The 20,206-nt window shown below is 38.1% G+C and overlaps 1 protein-coding gene across 1 annotated transcript in view; it reads right to left on the bottom strand.

Moving 5' to 3' along the window:
* The window catches only part of axl (AXL receptor tyrosine kinase), a 60,268-nt gene that overhangs the window by 24,769 nt on the left and 15,293 nt on the right, over positions 1 to 20,206 (bottom strand). The window contains exons 5-7 of the mRNA XM_089120880.1: positions 17,810 to 17,890; positions 13,822 to 13,937; positions 7,668 to 7,851 (exon numbers count right to left, since the gene is read on the bottom strand). Of these exons, the coding sequence (XP_088977006.1) occupies positions 7,668 to 7,851; positions 13,822 to 13,937; positions 17,810 to 17,890 (381 nt within the window). The remainder of the gene's footprint in view (positions 1 to 7,667; positions 7,852 to 13,821; positions 13,938 to 17,809; positions 17,891 to 20,206) is intronic.

Here is a 20,206-nt window from a genome sequence, read left to right as displayed (position 1 = left end):
AACCTTTTATTGCTTAATCCTGTTCTGTACACACCTCAGTGATTCACGGGAGTGACAACCACGTTCTACAACCGAATTAAAGGAGTAGTTCACTTTTACCCCCGTGTCATCCAAGATGTCCATGTCTTTCTTTCTTCAGTCGAAAAGAAATGAAGGTTTTTAGATGAAAACATTCCAGGATTTTCTCCTTATAATGGACTTCAATGGGAACCAAACGGTTCAAGATCCAAAAGACAGTTTCAGTGCAAACTGTTCAAAGGGCTTTAAACGACACCAGACGATGAATAAGGGTCTTATCAAGCGAAACGATCGCTCATTTGATAAATAAATAACAAAGTTTAAGTTTTATAAGCTCAAATGCTCGCCTTGCTCTGTTCTGTGATGCGCGTTCATGACTCTCCTGTTCAAACTCGTTCAGTCAATTGTTAATTTCGTTCGTTGAATGAAACCAATGACACGAAAAAAGATTTGTTCATTTTGATGAAGGAGTTCGAACAGTTGTTTTGCATTTTTCAAAACAATGTCCATTTTCATTTTACAGACATTTGGATGATATGCCGGTCAAATATCGCCTCTTAATTAGTCAAGTTGAGGAAAACTGGAGGCACGCTATGTAACTTAAAAAATGGCATAATCAAGCTGTATACAATGCAACATGTTATTATTATTAGCCTAACTTTCCAATAGACGGAAGAAAACATGAACGTCCGATTGGCGTCAATCAACACCAGTTGTCTTTCTGAAACATTGAGGCATGGATGTATCTACGCACAAATAAATAAACATCTCCAGCTAACTAGCAGATCATTAATTTAGTTTGCTATTAAATAAGAGATCTAGCGCTAAAATCTGTTGTTTTTGAAATCAAGCTGAGCGCTTTTATCCGCTGCTATCAGAGTCATGGACGACGCACTGCGCGAGTTGCGCAAACTTCACTCGGACGCTGTCGCAGAGACTCTATTTACTCCGGTGAAATCACAATATAAAATGCACACAAACGTGTCCCTGCTTGATATAGGCTGTATCCACTGATGAGCATAGGCTATTCAGTTTGATGAGAAAAAAAAACTGTACGTGTGCACGGATTAGAACCGCTGATCTAACGTTATATTTGAGATGTTCCTGATTCACCATTGTCCGTCGCGTCTGGCCTCTGTTAACAGCTTTTAAGGCTAGTCTGCCTGGGCATATCTGAAACGTCTCGCTCAATCGCTCGTTGTTTCGGTCTATATTACAGCCATTTTAGGCGTGCACTTTGAAATGTAGTATGCGATGTTGTTTAATAACTTTCAAACATTAGAGCCGGTTCCTTTATAACACAGCCAAAGGTCGGTGTATATTTTAGGCTTGTTCACAAATTGATATTGTGTTGGGGGGGATTATTATGCAATTTTAATCAGACAATTTGACCAGAGAGATTTAATTTTGTCGGACATTTCATTTTTCCCCCGGCTAGTGTCTTTAATTACCGGACAACGGAAGCCCTGTGCTGTTCATACCTTGACACTAGGGGTGGAACGGTACATGTATTCGTATTGAACCGAAACGGAACGGGCGTCACGGTTCGGTGCATGAATTTACACGGAGAATACACGGTATAAAAATAAATAAAACACGAGTGCAAATTAATGTAATGTAATGCGGAACTACGGTTAGATACGTGGGTTCTTTAGGGACACATAATCTGTACCATCGTCTAGCTCTGAACCGTCTAGTTATGCTCTGAACGCGCGTTCACTTCAAACGTTGGCTTTATACGCGCGTCCTATTCGCTTTGACTAGACTAGAGGCGAATTTACGCTCTATTCGCGTTTGGTGCGACTGCATAATGAACAGGCTGCGATGTCAAGATTGCAATGCTGGAGTGTGTGTGTGAGTGAGAGAGAAAGGCGCGGGCTCGAACATAAAAACATACTCATTTTGTTCAGATCAGTAAAGCTGCAAAGTGTTTACTTATATTTGTGTACTCGCAATAAAACACAACATTGTGCTTTTGTCACACTGTAAACTCTTGACAAACTGTAACCTACAACTGTCACCCAACCAAAATCACACACACACACACACACACACACACACACTGTTTTAAAAGCAAACAATATTTATCCAACTCCATTTCAAAACAGTCTGTGGGTCCCATCTGTTGGACATTCGTCATATTCCTTGGAGCGCTAATCTTACACATTCTGCATTGATTAAAAAAGAAAATCGAATGTGTTTTTAATGGTAGTATTATTTTATAGAGAAATAAATTAAGTATAATTCAGATGAGAATAATGTTACATTGTTAATTAATAATGTTAATTAAAATTAAGTAAGACGTACATTGATCTGAAATTTACCAAAATAATTTAAAATGAATTCAGGTACAATTACCAAACATATCGCAAGGTCTTTTTATTAATTTGATTAATAAACTAATTATATAAAACCATTGTCAGTGCAGGTTCTATGCCTTTATTAATAAAACTTATTTAAAAAAATACAATGCCTTCTGTTTTTTTGTTTTGCTTTTCCCTCCATTGTACCGAAATCGTACCGAACCGTGATGTCTGAACCGAGGTATGAACCGAAGCGTGACTTCTGTGTACCGTTCCACCCCTAGTAGACATGCAATGTAAGTCACTTTGGATAAAAACGTCTGCCAAATGCATAAATGTAAATAACTGGTCCACTACTTTAACTTTTATACGTTTATAGCGTTTATATCTAGTCCAGCACTGGTGGAGACGAGCAGATGTGATTATGATTATGTAAGTTCAGCTCACAGGTTTAAGCTAATCCGTTCAAATAGAAAGTGCCAAACCAATTTCGTTGGAATATCAGCGATCAGCTTTGTTTTCTCTCTCTCTCTCTCTCTCCCATCCCTTGGGCAATGTGGGACTCTGGGAAACTAGCAAAGTGTATGTTTTTTCTTCTTCACAAACCCCCTCCTCTTTTTCCTGTCCTATCCATCACAGCATTCCTCTGCCCCATTCACTTTTCCCACAGTGTGTGCATGTCTGTATTTCATTCCTTCTTTTTTGGGGGGGCAAGAATAAATCAAAGGTCATGTGAGGTCAGGGCAGATGAGACAGGGGCCGCTACATGAAACATGGGAGGGACAGGAACCAGTGTAGCGTGTTTGGGAAAGCAGGAACATCTTTCTGGAAGAGAGTTTGTAGGATTAGTAGAGCCAAAGTTTAAAAGAGTTTGCTCTTTTTGTAGCGGTGTTGTTCTCAGTTGCATTAACTTTGTCTAAGATGTTTCTATTAAAATGTTTGTGGGTGATCGTGTCTCTTCAGAAGACTTGGACTAAACTGCTCCATTCATATGGATTCGTTTTACTGTGTTTTATGAAATATTTGAAGCTTGAAGATTTTGGTTGTGTGGACTTTCAATGGATTGGAAAAAATATCAGAAAATGACATATATGACTTTTGACCTAAATGACGTGTTATCTAAACACATTTTGAGCTATCCGCGTGTATGTACACGCTGTTAAATGTCCGAGCGAAAGGAAGCAAAATGTAGATCTACGTCTGGGGAGCGATCTTTTATTCCTAGGATGGTAGAGGAACACTCGTAAATCGTATGAAACCCCAGTGACGGGTAGGTTTAGGGACGGAGTTGGGGTAGGTCATATATTTATATATACAGTAATAACGTTAAGTCATTATGCGATTATGCGTGTTGATAGCACACCAAAAATGGAAATACGAATTGGCGTGTCATACATACGCCATTTCATGAGATCAGTCTGGAAAATAACAGAAGTAGGGCTGTCAGTTTACCGCGTTATTAACGGCAGTAACGCAAACCCATTTTAATGGCGTCTTTTTTTTTTATTGTGCGATTAACAGTCTTTTTGGCCTAGCAAACTTCTTTCACATGCTTTTGCAACAGGACGCGGCGCTACGCTCTGAAACCCATTCATTTCAATGGCTTACGCCGTGCGAGGACGTTTTGTTGCTTCGTCGACCAAATCGCAAGCGGATCTAGCTAGACGGGAAACAAAACAACAGGCACGCCCCCGCACACACTCGTTTGGGCTTGCGAGCTGCCAAATAGTGGGTTAACGTTACGTTTTGAGTGGATAACGAGCGCGAGACGCTGAAATGGATCCAAATAAAATTCTGAATGAAAACTTTACTAAAAAGTTGACAAATTCCAGCGACAAGACCAAAGTGATCTGTGTGTTTTGTCGTTGTGAATTGACATCATCGCAGCACGTCCAGTCTGAAACACCACTTGATGATGGCCAAGAACACACACACACACACACACACACAGCTGATGCGACTTCTCCACCCCCTCGTCAATATCAGGACCTCGTCAGTGTTTCTTTCACCCTTTTATTGATGGACAGTGTTACATTCTGTGAGAGATTATTTGTTCCAAGTGAGAATGATAGTGTGAATTTGAACACAGTATATGCCAATGTGGTTTTCAATTAGAAAACATTTGCACAAAGCAAGCCAATCCACTTTTCCATGTCATCAAAAATAATGGGACAAAAAGAAATTAAGAGACATTTAGAATAGATAAAAATATGCGATTAATCGCGAGTTGACTATGACATTAATGCGATTAATCGTGAGTTAACTATGACATTAATGCGATTAATCGTGAGTTAACTATGACATTAATGTGATTAATCGCGAGTTAACTATGACATTAATGTGATTAATCGTGAGTTAACTATGACATTAATACGATTAATCACGAGTTAACTATGACATTAATACGATTAATCGTGAGTTAACTATAACATTAATGTGATTAATCGCGAGTTAACTATGACATTAATGCGATTAATCGCGAGTTAACTATGACATTGATGTGATTAATCGTGAGTTAACTATGACATTAATGCGATTAATCGCAAGTTAACCATGACATTAATGTGATTAATCACGAGTTAACTATGACATTAATGCGATTAATCGCGAGTTAGCTATGACATTAATGCGATTAATCGCGAGTTAACTATGACATTAATGTGATTAATCGTGAGTTAACTATAACATTAATGCGATTAATCGTGAGTTAACTATGACATTAATGTGATTAATCGTGAGTTAACTATGACATTAATACGATTAATCGTGAGTTAACTATGACATTAATGTGATTAATCGTGAGTTAACTATGACATTAATACGATTAATCGTGAGTTAACTATGACATTAATACGATTAATCGTGAGTTAACTATGACATTGATGTGATTAATCGCGAGTTAACTATGACATTAATGCGATTAATCGTGAGTTAACTATGACATTAATGTGATTAATCGTGAGTTAACTATGACATTAATACGATTAATCACGAGTTAACTATGACATTAATGCGATTAATCGTGAGTTAACTATAACATTAATGTGATTAATCGCGAGTTAACTATGACATTAATGCGATTAATCGCGAGTTAACTATGACATTGATGTGATTAATCGTGAGTTAACTATGACATTAATGCGATTAATCGCAAGTTAACCATGACATTAATGTGATTAATCACGAGTTAACTATGACATTAATGCGATTAATCGCGAGTTAGCTATGACATTAATGCGATTAATCGCGAGTTAACTATGACATTAATGTGATTAATCGTGAGTTAACTATAACATTAATGCGATTAATCGTGAGTTAACTATGACATTAATGTGATTAATCGTGAGTTAACTATGACATTAATACGATTAATCGTGAGTTAACTATGACATTAATGTGATTAATCGTGAGTTAACTATGACATTAATACGATTAATCGTGAGTTAACTATGACATTGATGTGATTAATCGCGAGTTAACTATGACATTAATGCGATTAAACGTGAGTTAACTATGACATTAATGTAATTAATCGTGAGTTAACTATGACATTAATACGATTAATCACGAGTTAACTATGACATTAATGCGATTAATCGTGAGTTAACTATAACATTAATGTGATTAATCGCGAGTTAACTATGACATTAATGCGATTAATCGCGAGTTAACTATGACATTGATGTGATTAATCGTGAGTTAACTATGACATTAATGCGATTAATCGAGAGTTAACTGGCATTAATGCGATTAATCGTGAGTCAACTATGACATTAATGCGATTAATTGTGAGTCAACTATGCCATTAATGCGATTAATCGTGAGTTAACTATGACATTCATGAGATTAATCGCGAGTTAACTATGACATTAATGCGATTAATCACGAGTTAACTATGACATTAATGTGATTAATCGCGATTAAATATTTTAATCGTTTGACAGCACTATAAAGAAGTCTTCTGGGTCTGCTGTGCAAATATGTATACTGCAGTATATGATATCACACATTTTAAACACATAACCCGCATCTTATTTGTGATTTCCCTTGTGGGGTGAAAGATTGAGAAAAGCAGAACAAAAAGGCATTTGAAAGCGAGTCCACCATCCTAAACACACTAATAACCAAAAACAACACCACACCTACACACACGCATATAAACACACACACACACCCCAGTACAGCCATCCACAACCAAAACCCTCTCCTGGAAAAAATTAAACTTTTCCTTCTCTCCTCCATCAACAGTCCTGTCTCCCACACACTGACACAGCGCTGACGTCAATTACACACTTGAGATTGAAAAGTCGAATAAAAGTAAATATGGTTAAGCAGAAGAAAATCACAATTAAGACCAACATGAGATGGCATTACAAACTCATTTCACATCCATATAATGTATGGTATGTGTCAGTGTTTGAATCACACGCTGTTCTAGCCCAGACGTGAGTGGACGCAGAGCCAAGTGTGTTGGAGCGGGTACTGGAAAACCCGGAGCGGAGTGATTATAGAGCAGTGTCTGTCACTCCACTCACAAGCTGGACGCCTCGACTTCTTTTGGAAATATGTTCTTTGCTACAAAAAGTGGACATGTGTTGGATGAACTGTTCACGTACGTGTAAGTTCACTGTATAGTGGTGGAAACAAGCTTCCATACTAGGCAGACATACTTGCTATTTGGAAATCTAAACAATTCTCGTCGTTCTCATGTAAAGGGTTTTTATATGTTAATGACATTAAGGCAATCTGAAACCATTCGGCTGCGCACAATTTCACATTGGGAAGACAAGCGTCTGCATGTTTTTGTGCGCACGTTCGTTTTCCGAATCATACGATTTGAGAAAAGATCGCTGGATGTTTTCTATGCAACATTTCATAAATCCATTTCTTTCTGTCTGTGTGTATTAAAGTCGTTTGTTTCAAAGACACGTTTCTTAATGCCAATTTATGGAAAGTACTCATCAGCCAGATGCCCACCTCGCTCTCTCTTCTACAAACACTCCTTCAACTATAATCTGGCATGGAAAAACTTACCACAGCTCAAGTACAGTTACGTCTGACAGACAGCCAGAGCCAGGGCAGAAAACACACATCCAAACCTGGAGAGGAACCTCACAGAGCACATCCACATTCAGGAACGGCATATCTCTCATTCCTATGTGTTTTCCTGATGGATTCCAAGTACTCTGAGCTCATCCCTAATGCATTCGCACATTTGCTCTTCAGTCTCTCTCCGACCTTCAGTGTTTAGCGGACACAGACCTCACACATCTAGCTACTGTAAACACACTTCAGCTCTGAAGACACCACTGTCACCATCTTGTTCTTCCTCTCAAACGTGCTTACCTCCTTCGCTGGTGCTGATGGGAACCCATGCCGTCCAGTTAGAGGCACCCTGACTGCTCCGGCAGGCCATCCTGAAATCATATTGGCTGAACGCTTCCAGATCTGAGATCAGACGGCTGGTGTCTGGCGCGCTGACCGTCTGGTCGTGGATCAGCTGATCAGAGTCTTCACCGGACGCTTTAACCTGAAAGTTATTGGATTTTAGTGGTTTCTTATCATTTTCTAGTGCCATCTATAACATGTCATTCAACATATAAAAACTTCGCCCAACACCAAAATGGAATAAATGTTTGTTTCTGAAAAAAAAAATCATTTTATAAATGATCAAACACTTTTGTTTTTCGCAAATCGTGAATATGCAACATATTAAAGGAGTGAAAATCCATTTGATTTACTCAACAAACCTCACTCTGTGAGATTAGTGTGCATCTCACGTGGTTGGTTTGCTGAATGGACATCCTGCGACTATGAGAATTACTGAAAATTAACTTTTAGTAACTTTGTCCACATTGGTGTGTGGACACACACAGGGAACAGACATGAATTACTTGAGGGAACCGTGTGACATTCACTTTCTGTTTAGGGCAAAGAAGAAGCGACCACTATCACTTCTCCTTTCCCCGGGTTCCTGCAATTTTGTTACGTTCCAGTGCATGTGTAACATATATTCAACATGTGTAACATACATTTATTGGTTTTGATTTTATGTTACTCTATCTTTCGCGGAAAGAATAACCCAGTTTTGTTAAAGGGATAGTTCACTTTGAAAGTAATGTTTGATATGTTTTATCTTACCTCAAGGGCATCCAAGATGTAGGTGTCTTTGTTTCCTCAGTATTTTCAATTTTGATATTTTTAGGTCAAACCGTTGGTGTCTTTCAGTTATATAATGGAGGTTTAGGGGGTCCACCAAAGAGCAGCACAGAGAAGTCCAAATTAAACATGATTTAATGACTCGTAAATGTAAGTACACATTGATGGCCTAAGACACGAAACGAGAGGTTTGTGTGAGAAAATGAATAGTATTGATATTGTTTTTACCTCGTGTAATCACAGCCACATCCAACTGATCTGAAGGCGCTTCGGTCTGGGCAAGCTCTCTTGAGCGGTCGCGGAATAAAAATCATCGTTGTCTGATATACCGAAATCGTCTTCCTTTGCAATTTCCTGCATATCTAAATATGTTTAGATCTTCACAGTGAAGGGTAACACTTCTGAAATCTCTGTGTAAATAATGAGTGATGTACACACGTGAAAGATCATGCGGCGCATGCGCAGACCAAAGCACCTGCGGCCTCAGATCAGTTGGACGTGAATGCGATTACACGAGGTAAAAACGATATAAATACTGTTCGTTTTCTCACACAAACCGCTCGTTTCGTGTATTAGGCCATCAATGTGTACTTACATTTACGAGTCATTAAATCATGTTTAATTTGGACTTCTCTCTGCATGCTTTTTGAGGTGAACCCCCTAAACCTCCATTATATGACTGATAGACAAGAACGGTTTGACCTAAAAATATCAAAATTGAAAATACTGCGGAAACAAAGACACCTACATCTTGGATGCCCTTGAGGTAAGATAAAACATATCAAAACATTAATTTCAAAGTGAACTATCCCTTTAAGCCTGGCAGGGCCGGCCCGTGGCATAGGCGATATAGGCAAATGCTAAGGCCGCTACCACTCAAGTAGCGCCAAAATGAGTGAACGAGTGAATTTTTTTTTTTTTAATTTTTTTTTTACTAATACTATTTTAAAACCATTAATTCGAAATACTACAAAATAAAGCAAAACAACTCCACAAAAACGTAACTAAGTCCCCCGACTGCATCAATCTCCCCCCGCCCAGCGAGTGTTTGAAGTGCGCCAGAAACGCACGCGATCAGTTTACTGTTGGTAATATGTTGTTTAGCGTCGCCTCTCGCCGCATCCAATGTAGACAACATTGCTTTCGTTTGAGGGCGCTTACGCTCAATGAATAGCGTGTGCATGAATGACATTTGGACATCTGTTTTATCTAGAGCGGCTATATATTAATGAAATACATGTTTTTTTTTTAAATTACAACAAAATAAACCTTCACTGAACATAATTAAGCTTGATTATGACACTATTTTCTTCTAGATCTGCTGTACAAGAGGAGCAAACTTTGTTGCATTATTTTCCTGTTATTCTGTAAAGCTGCTTGAAATAATTTGTATTATAGGCTAAAAAGCGCTATATAAAAATAAAGGGGACTTGACTTGAATGCTAGATGTAACGCTCTTGCTATATATATATATATATATATATATATATCACCAACACAAATGATGGGTGATGGGGCGCCAGGTAAAATCTTGCCTAGGGCAGCAAATTGGTCAGGGCCGGCCCTGAAGCCTGGGACACGCCAAGCCGACGAGCGGCTTATAAGCTTTAATGTGTGCTTTATATACAAGCTTTATATATATTATATACAGTATATATCCTGAGCAGGCCTTGGCACACTCGTAGTGATCACACACACACACACACACATCTTCAATAAAGTCTCCTCACAGCAGGACACGTGAAAACACCTGACACCGCAAGAGGAACATGCTGTCGATGCAAAAGACATCAAACTTCCCTCGTAACCCAGCATCTACCCTGAGTTATACTACCTCAAATCGCTCTCGGCTGGAGATCACAGGGAAGAAGCAAAGCGGGGGCTTTATAAATGAACCAGCTTTGTTGGCATGACTAGAAATGATTACAAGAATTCAGCTTGCATGCAAGTTCAGGCCAGAAACACAACACAAAACAACACAATATGAATATGAAATAATGATTCATATTACTGTGAATCTCACGTAACTGTCAGGATAAGACATTTTAACCCTCAGGTGCTCATCGGTCATTTCTGAACGAAAAATTTTCTGTTTTGAATTTCTAAAAATCACAGCTTCATCGAAATGTTAGGAAACTTGCTGACTTTTATGGCATTGGGTATGTGAACACATCAAAAAAAATTGAGGTCATGATCCAAGCAGGCTAAGTGGTCGTAAAAAAAATAGTCACACTCGTGCTCTTCGGTCAAAAATGACGACCCATAGGAAATGAATGGGAAATTGACAAAAACACAAAAACTTTGAGAATTTTTGTGTGTACAATCTACAAATCGGCCACGATGCAGAAAAAAAGTGCTCAGCATTGAAGGGGTGACACTGTAAAACATCAAGAGTGCAAAACAGACATACCCACCCCTACACACACACACACACTTTTATACACAAAAACACCAATAAATTGTGATTAAAGAAATCTGTTTTGAATATTTAAAAATCACAGCTTCTTCAGAAAATTACGAAACTTGGTGACTTTTATGGCATTGGGTATGTGAACACACAAAAAAATTGAGGTCATGATTCGAGCAATTTAAGTGGTCGTAAAAAATGAGTCACACTTTTGCTCTTCTGTCAAAAATGACGACCCATAGGAAATGAATGGGAAATTGACAAAAAAATAATAATTCTCTGAATTTTTGATTGTACAATCTACAAATCGGCCACAATTCTAAAAAAAAAAAATACACTGCAGGAAAGGGGTGACACTCTACAACATCTAGAGTGCAAAACAGACACACCCACCAACACACACACACACACACACACACACACAAACACACTTTTATACACATACACGCCAATAAATTTTGATTACAAAAAGTATGTTTTGAAATTTTAAAAATCACAGCTTCATCGCGATGTTACGAAACTTGGTGACTTTTATGGCATTATGTATGTGAACACACACAAAAATTGAGTTCATGATCTGAGCATGCTAAGTGGTCTTAAAAAAAATAGTCACACTTGTGGTCTTTGGTCAAAAATGACCCCCATAAGAAAGGAATGGGAAATTGTACAAAAAAAAAGAAAGAAAAAAAAAATTGTGAATTTTTGTTTTGTCAAAATCTTTTAATAAGAAATAGTTTTTGAGATTGTTTTAACTATATATTCAAATCCACCAACAACAACAACAAAAAAATATGTTCATAAACAGCTGGGGAATTCACATGCCTCTCCATAGAGAGCTGTACATGCCATCTAGTAGTTACACCATGATTCTACGCTTTTTCTCTATACTGTAACCAGATGGTGCTAATTTTCTTCAAAAAATATATTTTTTTCTGAAGGCCTAGACTCTATATTAAACTAAAATACTGCATTAATATTTTTTTGAAAAAAATTATATATATATATATATATATATATAAAAAAAACATATATTTTTCCATGGCAAAAATAAACCATAAATATTAATAAATTAAATTAAATTGTCTCAAAATACTAAATTAAAAAGAATAAATATTATAGAACAAAAATAAATTGCATTGGTTTTACTGGGATGGAGAAAGTTTCATTTTTAGGTGTCCGGTCACTTTTGACCGGGAAGATAACAAGTGTGACTCCGAAACGAAGAGCACCTGAGCGTTAAAAACGAAATAAATGTTTATATATGTTGCATAGAAAAATGATTATGTGTTGCATAATATTTTCCACAAAGAAAATAATATCAAGATAATTTGCGCATCATTCGGGACACATAAGCAAATCTTGCTTCCCAATTCTAATTCATGCAAAGTGAAAAGCAAAAGATGTATAACCGTCAGAGCAGTTTGTTGCCCCATTATTGCTTTTTTACAGTAGGCTAATTTTGATCAAATGTGCCTAATTAGCATACAAATATTTTCACAGTTAAAAAAAAATCTTATTTATTACAATTGTTGATAATTATACAGTGTAATTAATTCATACTTTTACCATGCATATTGTGATTACCCACGCACGCACACACACATACATATATCAATATATAACTCTAAAAATGCATGTACACACGACATGTGTCTCCTTGTTTCTATTTTTAAAAATCTCACATGAAAACAAGCTTCAAACAACATGAGGCATCATGTTTTGTAATGTATGTAAAGTCTATTGTATTGTGATGGGGTGAATGGAAGAGGGGATGTGTCATAACACTCCCAGCTCAATGCAGAGGCTGTTCTTCCTGATCATCTTGAAGGGCTTGATTTCAGGGTGAGGAGTCACACGTGAGTCACGACTCAGTGATTCAGAGCGAGTCAATAAAGAGCACTGCTGGTGACTGACTCACACAACCGGACATATTTCTGCATTTGAGATGTTGACATAAATTGTTTCCTCTATTGGTTGAGCTTTATGAATTTCAATAATTGTTCTGTGGCCAAATGTATTATCAAGCACCTTGTTTGTCTTTGATTTTTTTTAAATATTATATGGCAAAAGTATGTTTAGTTAATAGGGGTGTAACGATTCACATACATATCATGACACTGAACTCACGATACGATATTATTGCAATCCTCCAAGACATATGATACTGTAAAATGTTAACAAATTTTTTTATTGTCGATTAAAATGCTAAATTTGGTATTGTGTAAATGAATAGGCTTGGACTTGGTGCTGGAAACCCAGTGCACAGCACAACGGTGACTAAAATATTCATGATTCTGAAGCTGAAAACACAGAATTATTTTAGAGGAATATACTTACACTCTTTCTCTGACGATATATTTCAAAAAAAATTTATTACTGGTAACATTAGACATATTAGTTAATCACTAATACTGTGTTGACATGTTCATAAATAAATACATCTGTGTTGCGTCAGTTGAGAAATGTTAAACTTTTCTGGCTTTTCCATTGTTCCTCATTTCTTTGTTATTATCCGTCAGTTTCCTTAGGTTAGTGTGTTTGGTCTCAGTGTGTAGCGTTTTGGGGAACTAGAGGAGGGGCGAAGGCTCAGACACAAGAGCCTTTTTTATTAGAACCAGGCACTTTGGGGTGGTGCTCAAGCCAAGGGAGTGTATGACACACACACACACACACACACACGCACGTCCAACCAGGGGCCCAGAACATAGGGGGAACTGGGCCTCAAAAGTGAGTCGTACGGGCCTCTTTTAGAGTGTGAAATGTGATCCTCTAGTCTACAGCGTGATTAAGCAGTGTGTGTATGTGGGTACAAGTGTTCTGACTCAAAACCGATGCATCAGAGGCTTGTCAAAGTCAAACGACACACCAGTTTGAAACAAATACACACTTACTCAATCCATTATCCATCTACTGAAAGAAAGCTTTTGAAGGTACCTGAACAATGCAGAGGCTGATGGGATAGATTCCTCCAAAGCCCATGTGCCAAGACAGACGGATGCTTGAATTAGTGATGTCTTCGGCTTTAATGTCATGGGGCTGGGCAGGAAGGACTAGACAGAAAAATCAAAAATAGATATAAATTAAAGCTGCAAGCAACATTTGCCGGGGTTCAAGCAGTTAAGGCCTTTCAGCAGAAAAGCATCAAAAGACATGGATTTCTATGTAGCAAGCATTGAACCAATGAGATCATAGATGGAATAGATTTACCATGATACACCACATTTCATTATTTCGTTATTTACCATGTTCCAGTAGGATTTACAATGAATGTAGTATGATTTACCATAGTTTCGTGAACACCTAATAAGAATGAGACCTTTTTGACGGTTATAGCGCCACCTATGATCCGATCTTCACGAAACTTTGCATGCTTCCTGACTATGTTAGGACACATATGCTCACCAATGTTTGTGAAGTTCTGACTTTTCCTTTGGGATTTATTGGCTTTTGACTGTATTTTCCCAGAGATCATATTCTAAATGACCCTGTTGTAGCCGACCAAATGCAAAATTTCAACTTTTTACAGATAATTATTGATCTAGAGAGTCCAGAGAATTGTCCTAGACTGGTCTGGTTCCGCTCAGGCGAAAAAAACTGGGTTCGCAAAAGATCAGGTGAAAAACCAACAAGTTCGCAAAAGTAGGTTTTGGACAAAATTCGACATTGCGGAACATATTTTTCTTGCCTAAATCGAAATCGGAGATATACATCTTGTCCGTCTTGAGTCAAGGATCACAGTAGTGTTTGACTTGAATTCAAACACCACTGTGATCCTTGGCTCAAGACGGACGAGATGTATATCTCCGATTTCGATTTAGGCAAGAAAAATGTTCCGCTAGGAGTTATGAGCAATTTAGTACATTTAGTTGCTATAGCGCCACCTATGGTCCAATCGGGCTCATTCTCTGATAGGTTCTCCCCAATTTGAGGCCCTACCATCTGTATTTATTGCTAAAAAATAGCTCAAATAAATTTGTTTGCAAATTTAGTCCGTTTTTGTTCATATGTGACTCAGATCAACTTTTTCATGACAAACCACATGCAGTCTGATCTTCTCGACTCTGATTTGCTCATACACAGGTCTGGTGTTTCGCCTCCGTCTGAACAGTCATATCAGTTTTCCTGTGACTTTCACATCACGTATCGTCATGCATCACAATTCTGCATAATTTCACATAGACGTATCGCAAATAATCACATTGTCCCCCTCTTTCAACTCGTCCTCAACTCCCACTGCACATCACCATATAAATGAAACGTACTTTGAATTTGTGCTATGACCTACGTAAATTTTAGCTAATTGCAGCTTTGAATATTACTGACTCACGACTCTCGTACAGTGAGAAAGCCATGAGCTGTCTTCCACATTGTCTTGGCTGACCACTCGTGTACGTTAAAGCACCCTCACTTCAGGACGTCCCGTGCAAGGCCGTAACCAGGGTTTGAAAATTAGTGAGGTCCGGGGTGTTGTGTAAAGAATCGTGCTATAATAATGGTTAGACCATTGGACCCACATCCCCCCATGGACATGAAGCGGCGACCCTTTTCTTAAAGGAATGTGCCATATGTATATACTTAAATTTGGATTTAATTATGTGTGGGGTAGTCTCTCACTCGGGGGAAAAATAAACAATTAAATGGCACTTTCTGGAGAGTTTTGTGCAAAGAAATATAGAAAAAAAGTAGGTCTTATATTTCAATAATGCACACAGATCAAACACAAATATGCTGTCTGAATACATTGCTAGTTGAGAAACACTGCTTTAATTAATGTTTTTATAATGACTTTGTGAAACGTTAACTAAACAGCGTGAGCGGTCTTCCTGCTGGCCATGTAAGTTTATTTGGCAAATTTCATTCTGTAACATAGCCGACAGATCTGTATTATGATAGTTTTATAGCCTACATTTCTTACACATAATCACGATTATCATTATGAATGTGGTAGCTTTATGCAATAACAGTTTGTCTATAAGCTTTTTTTATTATTATTTATTATTAATGCCGACAGTAAAATGTTGCCAGATATTGCTACGAAAAACAAGCAAAACAAAACAAAAGTAGCGAAAAAACTGTACATTTCAAAATGGCCACTACTGTAATGGGTGGGGTCTTAATGTACAGTATTGGTTGTGATCAGCATGATGAGAGGAATCAGGTGTACTAAGTTTCATGTGTCTAGAGCAAAGGGTTCAAAGGGGTCGGAAGGAGGGACCGTCTAGGGGTCGGAAGGAGAAGTAACAAAGGAAATAAAACATAAAATTAATATAAAAAGGCGAGAACACACTTCAATTCCCCTGTCCCAGAGTGAAGACCAGACTAGTAGGTATATGAATCAAATAAAGGATTTTATTTACAATGGCAAAGTAAAACACAGGTTACTGGGAGCAATGGCTCAGGGGAGAGCAAGGCCCAAAATAACAAACAAAACAGCCCTCTACCTAATTTAGGAGGAATACTAAATAACCTAAGGTTAAAGAAAAAGAAATTAACAATATGAACCTCCCCCAACTCCCTCACTATATCAAAAACAGGAACATAAACAGTATTAAAGAAAAAAGGCACTCACCCACAGCTTCCCTCACAAAAGCTGAACAGACTAATAACAAAATCCGTTATGGTTGATTCGGTTGTGAGAATCTCTAAGTACCAGCCACTGCTGAACTCACAAGTTTAGTCTCACTATCAGACAAACACATCACAGAAACAAACAGCGTTCAATCTGGAGCACGGTGGTGGCGCTATAGAGTTGGTCCTAGAGGGTCCAAAATTGGTCCAATTACTATTCATTAGCATCACTACAAGTGTGCCAAATTTCATCATTTTCCTACTTATGGTTCATAGGGCTGCCTTAGACTTCCATTGGCGGAAGAAGAGTAATAATAAGAAAACCAACAGATACAATAGGCTTGGCCCCTAATAATAATAATCCGAAATAAGTTCAAAGCTTGTGTTTTGGAAATAATATTAATATATCACTAACCTAACATGCAACTTTACACTTTAATGACTTCCTAAAGTGTCACATTAAAGGATTAGTTCACTTTTGAAAAAACTTTTGCTGATAATTTACTCACCCCGATGTCATCCAAGATGTCCATGTCATTCTTTCTTCAGTCGAAAAGAAATTAAGTAATAATTTACGTAATACGTAATTACGTTCAAAATAAATAAATACGTAATACGTAATTACGTTCAAAAGGTCACGGGCGATGTAGCCAGAAGTACAGAGTCAGTGTTTACAAGTTGAACGCATAGGTTGAACGTGCAAACTAACTCAAACGCCGTTTACAAAAAAAAGGAATTAAAAGGTAAAACAACGATGTCGGACGATTTTGATTCTGTACTTCCGGCTACGTCGCCCGTGACCTTTTGAACGTAATTGCGTATTACGTGACGTTACAAACGCGCCTCACAGAATAGAGCAAGGCTAGCATTTGTCCTTAGAAAAGTTACATTTTTGGAATAACCAATCGTTTCGCATGATAAGACGTTGAAGCTGCATCTGAAACTGTTATTAACTGTCTTTTGGACCTTGAACCGTCTGGTTCCCATTGAAGTCCATTATATGGAGTAAAATCCTGGAATTTTTTCATCAAAAACCTTAATTTCTTTTCGACTGAGGAAAGAAAGACATGGACATCTTGGATGACATCGGGGTGAGTAAATTATCAGCAAAAGTTTTTTCAAACGTGAACTACTCCTTTAAATCAGAAAAACAGGTCCAGGAGATACTCCCAATCACAACGCCCCGTTCACTGCGCTAGCTTCTCGCAGCAACATGACTTGAGAACACTCACATGAGGTGGTTTAAACATGGCTAATTAATCATTCAGAGAGCATGACATTTTATTATTTTTAATGTAAAAAAATGACCTCAGTGAGCTCATAGCTGGCTACGGCCATGGTGCCATGCACTTACCCGTCACAGTGCCCGTGCCGGACGACGCCACACCTTTGCGATTGTGCGCCTCACAGGAGAAAGAGCTGGTTTTATTCAGACCTGTTGAGGAGTGAAACAACATGTTTGAGAAAAATAAGTTAATTTTCTGTTATACGTAATGTTGTATCTACATGTCAACTAACTATCTGTTAGGGTTAGCAGAATAAGTTGACATGTAGTTGTAAAGTTAAATATAGTCACTATTATGTCTGTTGGGGAGAGTCACAGTAAACAGCAGATATTCAACATTTAATAATACTCTATTAATACTAATTATTTGACGTGTAGTTGCAACATTACTTTAGTCAACAGATTGTCTGAAGTGTTACCCAGAGTTGTGTTGTGTTGTGGTTGAGTTTCAGAAAGTGTTTGTAGGTTAAAAACGCATTCATTTGGGAAATTATAAAGAGCTGATTTGAAAAGAGCTACTTCTGCTTTAAGGAAAACACTGAGGAGAGGAGAACACACACACACACATGCTGACATTCACAAAAACAAGTCAAATGAAGGCTCTCTTTCTCACACACAGCATTCTTCGCACTTTCAGGGAAAATAACGCTTATGTGTGTCATTCAGGAACACTGTGTGTCCATTGATGAAAGGCCACCGAAGTTCAATATCAAGGGTCACCGGATCAAATTCTGATGGACAAGATCTGAGTGTGTGTGTGACAGAGAGAGAGATCAGCACAAGACACATCTAGTTTCACCTCATTCAATTTCCTTCCCCAAAACACAATCTGCTTTCATCAGCACAGATTGAAGGAAAACAAGACTTATTTCACTAATAATATTTCACTAATAATACTAATAAAGTCCAAATGAACACATTTAAGAAGCATGCAAATATACTTTAGTGCCAAAGAAATCAAATACAAGTGCCTTTGCAAAACGTGTGGTCGAGTTGATGGAGTATTGTGGGCATTTGCTGTGTTTAATAAGGTGTTTCGTGTGATTTATTTGTAGGTTTCTTTTCTGCCTGGAAATATAATGGCACACATCTCCTCAAAATGTAATAGCCTACGTCTAATGTTGTTTTATCAAACCCCTGACCATGAGTATGACCAGTTCGCGTGCTTTACGAAGTGTTTAATGCTCTCTCTGTGAGGATCGCGCTGTTGCACTGACAGAAGGAATGTTATGGACGGAAAGAACCGCCATTTTAGTTTATGAAATCCTTGAATGAGCGTGAGTCAGTGTGTGTGTGTGTGTGTGCAAGCAGAAGTGTTTCATTCCAAAGATGTGAATGCCCAACTAATGGTCAGTTATCCATGATGAGTCAAAGCCTCTCTCTCTCTCTTCAGCTCAGTACAGCTGGAACAACAACACAGGCTGTATGTGGCACTGTGCTGTGGCAGGTTTTCAAAGGCCTCCTCCTCCTCCTCCTCTTTCTTCCTGTCCGGCCTTCCTCGAATCTCCTGCTGCTCTTTTACCAGTAAGCAAAGGCCAGCGTCTCAAAGGATGATTCCCATTTGGAAAACAGCCAGACAGGCTGCCTGCTACAAAGAGTGTGTGTTTGTGTGTGTGTGAGGCTGGTCTTAAAGAAAAAAAATAGATGACTAACTTGTAATATTAGTCTAAGAAGTTTTTTCAAAAGGCCTCAGGTATCTAGATCTGGCTCTTAATGGGTTCGTCATCATCTAGGGGATGGGTTACACACCGACGTTTAAGATTTACTAAACAGGGCAGATTAGCGAGATGGGAGAGGAAAGTTGTTGTGATTTACTGTCGACACGCAGGTTAAAGGAGTAGTTCACTTTTAAAAAAAACTTTGGCTGATAATTTACTCACCCCCATGTCATCCAAGATGTCCATGTCTTTCTTTCTTCAGTCGAAAAGAAATTAAGGTTTTTGATGAAAACATTCCAGCATTTTTCTCCTTATAATGGACTTCAATGGGAACCAAACGGTTCAAGGTCCAAATGAGAGTTTCAGTGCAAACTGTTCAACGGGCTTTAAACGACTCCAGACGATGAATAAGGGTCTTATCAAGTTGAACAATCGCTCATTTAATAAATAAATAACAAAGTTTAAGTTTTATAAGCTCAAATGCTCGCCTTGCTCTGTTCTGTGACGCGCGTTCGTGACTCTCCTGTTCGAACTCGTTAATCAAAACGAACAAATCTTTTTCCGCGTCATTTGGTTCACTCAACGAACGAAATTGACAAATTGACTCGGAAAAAGATTCGTTCATTTTGATGTCGTTTAAAACCCTTTGAACAGTTTGCACTGAAACTGTCTTTTGGACCTTGAACCGTTTGGTTCCCATTGAAGTCCATTATATGGAGAAAATTGCGGAATGTTTTCATCAAAAACCTTAATTTCTTTTCGACTGAAGACAGAATGACTTGCACATCTTGGATGACATGGGGGTGAG

This window comes from Pimephales promelas, chromosome 16 (genome assembly GCF_988280905.1).
Source record: "Pimephales promelas chromosome 16, fPimPro1.hap1.1, whole genome shotgun sequence".
In the NCBI taxonomy this organism is placed as follows: Eukaryota; Metazoa; Chordata; class Actinopteri; order Cypriniformes; family Leuciscidae; genus Pimephales; species Pimephales promelas.
The sequence above is the reverse complement of the archived record's forward strand: the minus strand, read 5'-3'. Positions and strand labels throughout refer to the sequence as shown.